At 39.6% G+C, this 8,097-nt stretch overlaps 1 protein-coding gene across 1 annotated transcript; it reads right to left on the reverse strand.

The window, feature by feature from the left end:
• Nucleotides 1–410: 410 nt before the first annotated feature.
• LOC136967506 (2-oxoglutarate receptor 1) lies at nt 411–4,864 on the reverse strand. Its single transcript, XM_067261318.1, has 3 exons — nt 4,836–4,864; nt 3,685–4,631; nt 411–477 (listed from the first exon to the last, which is right to left on the reverse strand). Exons 1-3 carry the CDS (start codon nt 4,836–4,838, stop codon nt 411–413), a joined length of 1,017 nt encoding a protein of 338 aa, XP_067117419.1. The 5' UTR covers nt 4,839–4,864.
• Nucleotides 4,865–8,097: the final 3,233 nt, after the last annotated feature.

Raw genomic sequence — 8,097 nt, forward strand, 5'->3', positions numbered from 1 at the left:
CAGATTGTGACAACTCTTTAAAGACAGCCAATGAAGCCTGAAGAAGACACAACCAAAAGAAGTTGCTTGTAATGTAACCGTTATTTCATTGGGACGCTTAATGTCACATGGGGTGAATATCAATCAATGTTTTTTCTGTTATAACTGGCAGGAATACATTAGTTCATCAGGAAACAGTATTCAAGTGCTGATTGTTGCATGTCATGTGTCCACACTATATTTAACAAATGGTCTGAGGACAGTGAGTTTCAAACGAAGGATAAGAGTCAAAGTATATTTATGAAAATACGTTTGTGCTCACTAATGGGTCATGGGTGATGTGTAAACTGTTGTTTTTTTCTGCCACCAAATATTGGTCTGAAAAATCTGATCAGATAAATGTCAATCTTTTTCATTCAAATGATATATGTTCATTTCTTTTGTGCAATATTCTGTATAGAGTGCAGGAACTTGTCATTAGAACTTTTTAACTTTTCCCTTTCCGCTGCTATCTGTGTTTAGAATGTGAAGTCAATCGTAGACTCACAAAAAGAGGATTACCCACTGAAGCAAATCATTCATATTTTCATTCTGCCCTGCCCTACACCTAAAGTCAGTCAGCTTTCACATCACAAGCACCATAACGATAGCGGAAACAAATGTTACAACAATTTAAGCCTGATTTTGTAAAGTAGGTCTCTCCAGAAGGTATAGATAAAGAGTCCGTAAATACTATAGGTGATGAAAAAGGGCGTTGTGGCTGGCTTGCATCCTGACTGTCAATGAGGTGATCAGCATTCGGCCCTGACTCTACCAGCCGTCACACTGGCTGCTCTGACATGTTTGTGGAGATCAGGCCAGCAACAGTGTGCTGGCTGGAGGCACTGGGGCCAGCAGACTGCCACCTCAGCAGGGCCTCGATCAACACTGAACATACCAGTGGTTTAGTAGCCCCCACCCCCCTTGGAAAATACACATCATTACTGTACATGGAAGTATAATGTTTGTTGTGATTGAACGCTATGATGTTCTCATGAATGATTGGCAATAAAAGCTGTGTTACACTTTGACTGTATGGATCTCTTATGGAAATGGCTGTACAGTATTTACGTAACCAAGGCATGAAACCATGGGGACATTTGCTGCTGTGTGACACTTGTTTTACTCATAATTGCAGGCACTGCAGGTTTCAATCATACAAAGTGTAATACTGTACGTGTTTCATTGTGTCTGAATCTGACCGAAATCTTTGTTGCCATCTGAAATCAACGTGAGGATGTGTGCATGTGTGTGTGTGGGTGTGTGTGATGCATGAGTGCATGGGTTGCGTGTGGTCATCATTGTTTATTGATAACACTACTGTGTATAATTTCTAATAAAATGACATGGCAGACTCAAGTGGAACCTTTACCTTCCATTGTCAAATCAACTTTTTATATTCAAATACCCCCAGGTGCTAGACTAATCAAATCTCTCTCTTACAAGGTTGCACCTCTCACAGAAACTGACTAATATTCAACTGTTCAAACTCCACTGACTAGAGACAAACACCTGTAAACTACATTTATAGGCATGTGGTGTAAATGAAGTGATGTGACAAAGAATAAGGCATTGTCTCTATGTGAAACTGCCACTCCCCAATGCCTGTGACATAACTTGTAGTTACAGAGTGATTTAAATTCAAGCTCAACTGCCACTCAATAGAAATGCACATCATTCAAGGACAGCTTGTCTTGTATTTATTTGGCCGTTTTTTCCTGGAAAAAAGGACTTTGTCCAAAGGAAGAAGTTTGTATTTACCATGAAGGCTAGTGGATTGTGCTCAAAGACAGCTTTGTATTCTGTATGTTCATGTTACATTTATTGTGATGTATGAAAAGAACCGTCTTGATGCTATTTGACTTGTTCTGCTTAATCTAAGATTTTCGTGTCAGATCCGCAAAGATGGGAGAATAGTCCTTTAGATATTAGAAATAAATGCATTGAACAAACGCCGCAAATTTCTGACTGGGATTATTGTGCTAGAGCTACACCTACAGGCAACAATTGAAAATAGTTCAAAAGGAATCTTAATGCACAATCCTCAATAAGCCTTGCTGTAGGATTATCATAATATAACTGGTGAAAAAACTAGCTAGGCTAGCCAGCCTAGCTTTCTCATACATTAGAAAGCTAGGCTTTCTAATGTATGATCAAACAGTGTTCTCATCTCATGTAATTCCTCAAAATAAGTAAGGAAATATTTAGAATGGTCTGTATTATTATACACACTGTACTGTGGGCAATTGCCCATCAAGATGACAAGATACAGATTAGATAAGACTGTATACAATAAAATGACCAGGCTTCACACATAAACATACACCTCCCCCCCCACACACACACACAGTCCTACACAACTATAACCAAATCTAGATTTATGCCTCTTCTTTGAATTTAAGTGGACTAAATGCTGTTCAATGTGTATGTACAGTACTTCTCAAAATTAGTTATTCTAGGGGGAATTCTTAAAATTCCTCAGCGATTATTTAATCACTCGTAAGACAATATTGACTGTCCTTGACCGTCATGAAAGCTTTTGACTTGCCAGATACTTCCTTACAAGAATGTTTCCTCCTGATTTGGCCTGTATTCAGACCCTGACATGACTGAGCCTGCAGGCCTTTATTTAGTTTTAAGTAGATACCGTATCCACAGGCACACACAAAACAGTTAAGTGTTGTCTGATTGCCAGTATATTATCTACATCACACAACCTACTGCCATCCCCTCTTTTCGAGCCCTTGAATCGCTGACTCAGGCCAAAAGACTGGGACTACAGCATGTCATTTTCACCCAGATGGTGCAATTCTATTATCCCAGAAGTAAAACAGCAGGAAGTGGGTAATGACTTGAAAGAGACAGGACTTTGCTCCTAGGCCATTTTCTGCTGCGTGAGCGTTTGTAGCTCCAAATATTCCTCATCTTTCATGCCAGCCGAATTAATAGGAAAGATTTGACAGAGTTTCTGCATGAATTATGAGTGGACTTACCTGCGTAAAAGTTGTATTATGTAAAAGTTGTTAATTGACTAAAATTGAAACAAGGGTTTTTCTCAATTAAGATACGTATATGGAATTGCAAAAAAATGCTATGACAAACAATTTTACTTTAACTCAAGTATGTTTATCACAGTGATTACATCATTTTACAATCATTATTCATATTGCAAACAATAACAAAATTAAGTAATCTGGAAAGAAACACTCTCTATGGGATTTCCCTTTCACAGAGAAATCTACATCTTTGAAGGCAGCAACATTTAGACAATTAGAAAAGTCAAACAAGGCAGTAACATAAAGAGGGGTATGAAACAACACCCAAAGTAAATACAAGTGCATTTTATTGTAAAGAAGCAAAGCTGACATTTACAAAAAAATATCTATTTCTGATTTACAAGGCAAACCTTTGAGATGCTGTTGATGTTTGGTTTGCTACATTTTACATTTACATTTAGTAAATGTAAAAAAAACCTAACCCTAACCCATTAAGTACAGGGACATTCCCCCGAGGCAAGTAGGGTGAAGTGCCTTGCCCAAGGACACAATGTCATCTGGCACGGCCGGGAATCGAACTGGCAACCTTCTGATTACAAGCCCGCTTCCCTAACCGCTGAGCCACCTGACTCCCATGCTAATGGATGTCCTGGCGAAACTCGGCCTCCACTGAAGGAGATCTAGCAAGGCCTGTTGGAATCTATCCCCAGCTAGGGTGTACAGAGCCAAGTTAAAGAAGGTGTTGAGGCCTGCCAGGGGCCTGGAGATGATGTAGGCAGCATTGACCCCCGTTTTCAGAATGGAAGACACCTTCTCGGTGTCCAGAGTCCTGGTGTACAGCCGTAAGCAGCGCAGGATGTGGTAGGGCATGAAACACAGAACAAACACCACTAGGATCATCACTGTCAGCTTGCGGGCTCGTACTCGGACAGACTGGTCATTGTGAGGCCCTGCTTTCAGCACCCTGGCAATGCAGATGTAACTCCAGGACACCACCACCAGGGGGAGCAGGTAGCCCAGCACTGTGAGCAACCAGCCATACATCCACACGGTCTCTACCGGATCGTTACTGGCAAAGTCAAGGCATATTGTCCTGTTCCGTTCCGTTCCGCTCGTTTTCACAGTGACCATGGCGAGCATGGGAGAGATCTCCGCCAGAGAGACGAGCCAGACCGCCAGGCAGGCGAGGACGCCCCAGCTCTTCCTCTGCACCTGGGCCGCCCTCAGAGGGTGCAGCACCACCACGTAGCGGAACACACTCAGACAGGTGAGGAAGAGGATGCTGCCGTACAGGTTGAAGTGGAAGCTGAACCGGACAAATTTGCATACGATCTCGTGCATGACCCACTCGCCAGAGATGTAGTTGTGAATCAGCAAGGGCATGCTGCTGGCATAGAGGAGGTCAGCTATGGCCAGATTCACCATGATGATGCTACTGCTCTTCCATGGACGCAACTTCACCAGGTAAATGGTGATTGAGATGATGTTCCCCACAAGTCCCACTACACAGATGATACTGTACATCACAGGCAGGTAGTATCTCTTTAACCACTCATCAACTGACATGGACTTGTTCTTTTCTTGACACATGGTTGCGTAGAGCGACACGAGTAACACCTAGAAAGACAATTCACAGGTAAACGGAACTCTGTCTTCAGGTGTCATGAGAAATCAGGGCTTATTCATGTTTCTGTGGACAACGTGAATTAATTATTGTCATCTATCAGAAATCAACCAACAGTAAAATGATTGTAAATAAAGTTGTACTTTTCTTTCAAACGTTTCCCTTCACTGACAGCAAATGTAGTTCTGTATTCTTACCATAAACTGCAGAGCTGCTCCTTGGTGCGTCTCCTCTGGATTCGTATATTCTAGATACTAGTTTGTTTTCTCAGCAGGAACCAGAGTAAATAGCATCTCAGACCCTCCCATCAACATCAAGTACGAACAGCAAGGAAGGACAGCACAGAATTACAACAAAAAAATTCAGAGTGATGTTTTCAAGACTGCACTCCAAAATGTGTGTTTGTTGTGTGTCAAATTACAATATAATATGCAGTATTCTTTGAACCCAATATAAATGTAGTCTATGAAATAGAATACTTATCATTGTTTATGTTTCTTATCAGCAGTACCCCTGGGTCACCATACTCTAAAAACATTTCTCACTAGTTCCTGGTTGAAGTCTCCAACGGTAGGAGTTACTGTTACTGTTTAACTGATGACTCCACATATAAACACTAAGGAATCAGGAAATGTCTCAACATTTCCTGATCCTCATGAGAACAATTGTATTGTCACATGCTGTGTATCACCACTGGCACTGTTCAGTGAAATAAATACCAGAACTGAGCATATTTTAATATAAAAGAATGATGCACAATGGCTTTGACAGACTTTGTACAATCAGTGAATTAGTGGTTCTGTAATAGTGTTTAAGGAAAGTCTGACATCTAGTGGTCCTCTAATGGCCATCTTACATTTTTGTGAACAAATGGGAACAGTTTAATCATATACATTTTGAGGATTTCAGCTTTTCAACACACCGTTGGGCAAAGTTTTTAACAAACTCAATTAAGGTATTTACAGAACTTCACCACCTATAATAATAATAATAATAACATTATTGAACGAACCGTATAGTATGTTTACTATAATATTATTGTAATCTGAATTGTAGTGTCATTCAAGAAGGTTATTTTATAGCAAAAATATTTCTGTAGTGTAATATCTGCAGTGTTGAAATATCTGCAGTGTTGAAATATCAATGCTATTCAACTCCCCTTTACTAGTGTGAAACTATGCAACCTGGAACAAAACATTCACATTCATAATAATTTCAGTCTGGTGTTGTGAATCTTGTGATCAGATGACTTTGAAAAAACCCTGACTTGAAGCACCCTGATTTAATAAAATATTCCTTAGGAGCATGTAACACTTTCAGCTTCTTTTACTACCACTAGATGGCATCTAACCAATTCTCAAAAACAAAATGTCCACAATGTGATAAAAAAAATCTTTAACCTTATTTTAGATTTCATGTAGTTAGCGAGAGTTTCCAAGGCAACTAAAGTGAATATTCAATCAAAGGCTATAGGCTTGGTGTCAATCACAGCATTATTACTGTTGAAGAGAGAGCTTGAAGGTTGCTGCAGGCCTGCAGCACACTATCCAGCCCTATAGTCTCCACACAGCAAGTCACATGGGGACAATAATGTGACAATAATGTATATTCATGGACAGTGTGCATGGACTTGTGGTACCAGAAGATGTTGTTACAATAACAAGCACGTTTTGAACATATCTCACGCAAAACATAGCCTACTATGAATAGCCCAACAATATTGAAGAGAGGAGATTAACATTCACTGCAAGATGGTATTTTACATGAGTTTGAGGAAGCTACCAGGGGCTATTGAGGGATATGTAGTTGGAGCCTCTACAAGGTCAAAGGGGAACTGGTAGAAGAATGTTTTTTGAGTTCCATATCTGAGTCTGTTTGACAGTGGCATTTCTTCAGGCTTGATGGGAGCAATGCGGTGACCTTTCCTCACTGCTCTTGATGTCCATGACACTCGTTTGAAGGGGCTTGTCAGTGTGACAAGATCAAAGACTGGACCACTCCTATACTCTTATATGCTATGTGAAGGCAAAACGCGATTAATGTGACAGTTTAATCAAAGCAAGACCCCATTGTAGTAATGACACTGGTAAAGCCATTTGATAGGTCTAATAGTTCATATTTATTTTAGCATTTTTTTTCCTTTTTTTTTTATATGTCAAAAATTAAGAATTCTACTGTACCCAGTGACAGAATCAAAGAGTAAATCACATTATATTGGGAATATTTTTATTATGACAGACAATTATTTTATTTTGTAAACACTATGTATTGATATAGAGAGCACATGGCAACAGCAACTGCGAAATAGAGGCCTTCCTCATACATTTCCATCTGGCCATGTCCCCTTCAGTACTGCTGTCATCTGTCACTGAGGCCTTCTGCTCCTCTACCCTACTACCCCTGCATGGTGCGCGTGGGAGGTTGCCCTGGTGTGGACAGATAAGTGAAGCTTGGTCAGCAGGCTTTCCCCAACCCAGTCCAGCAGTCTGGCATTCCAGTCTGCTCATCCTTTTTCTGATGCCTATAACAATAACGGCTCATCATTCCACACATACCGCTTTCAATTTAATGGAAAGAATGTGTTTGTCTCCATAAATACCTCCGTAATCCCATATCTGGCACTCTGTAAAATGACAGGAATAAGTAATAGTTTGGAATTTGGAGGTGGAGGAAAGGGGTAAATAATTACAAGGCACATCCATTTACTAAATATAATGTCATGTTCAGTGTTTAAAGGTATTCAGAGACTGCTGATCATACAATCTCCCGTTTTACAGGATGAGTTATGTGTTATCTCCTAACTGCAACATTTTTCTTTGTGGGAGTGAACCTTGAAATATTCGAAAATACAAGTACAACCCCTGGGGCTATATACATTCGGTTGTGGAAAAAAAACATGTTACATTCAGTACTAATACATGTTATTAACAAATATTAACATAAAAATGTCCATTATCTATCTGGTTATTAAATATATGCTATTTCTATTGTTAAAGTCAAATTCATATGGCAATTTAAGGTATACCTAGTTTGAGATTTTTGGTGCTGTTAATAATAATCTAATAATTATACTCATATAGTGAGTGGAAACTCATATATATCGAATGCCAAGCAAATCAAATATAAACTGAATGTAGGACTATAAAAAATTTGAAAAACTATAATTTCCCTCACGGTTTCACTGCTGTTCCCTTGGTAACAAGCAAACCCTTGCCCTTCTGGAGCCACCTGACATTCGTTTGGAACGTACCATGTGCATTCATGGGGTGATCTGTGTAGATTTCCATTTGTTTATAATCTTCCGTTTACCAAAATAGCGCACATTTTACAACTAACATAAAGTCTCTCAGAGATATTCATATATGAGTTATATTTCCTTCGACAAACGTTGTCTTCAGATTTTTGTACGCACACTGATAGACATTGTAGTTACCCTTTCAATAAATCTGCTGGCTGTCG

The sequence above is a fragment of the Osmerus mordax genome, chromosome 2 (assembly GCF_038355195.1).
Source record: "Osmerus mordax isolate fOsmMor3 chromosome 2, fOsmMor3.pri, whole genome shotgun sequence".
Lineage (NCBI taxonomy): Eukaryota > Metazoa > Chordata > Actinopteri > Osmeriformes > Osmeridae > Osmerus > Osmerus mordax.

What these genes read in the sequence shown, in the direction of transcription:
- LOC136967506 (XM_067261318.1), bottom strand. An exon ending in GCCTTGCTAGATCTCCTTCA is followed by an intron (nt 478 to 3,684) that starts GTGGAGGCCGAG and finishes AGCAGCGGAAAG; the next exon opens with GGAAAAGTTAAAAAGTTCTA.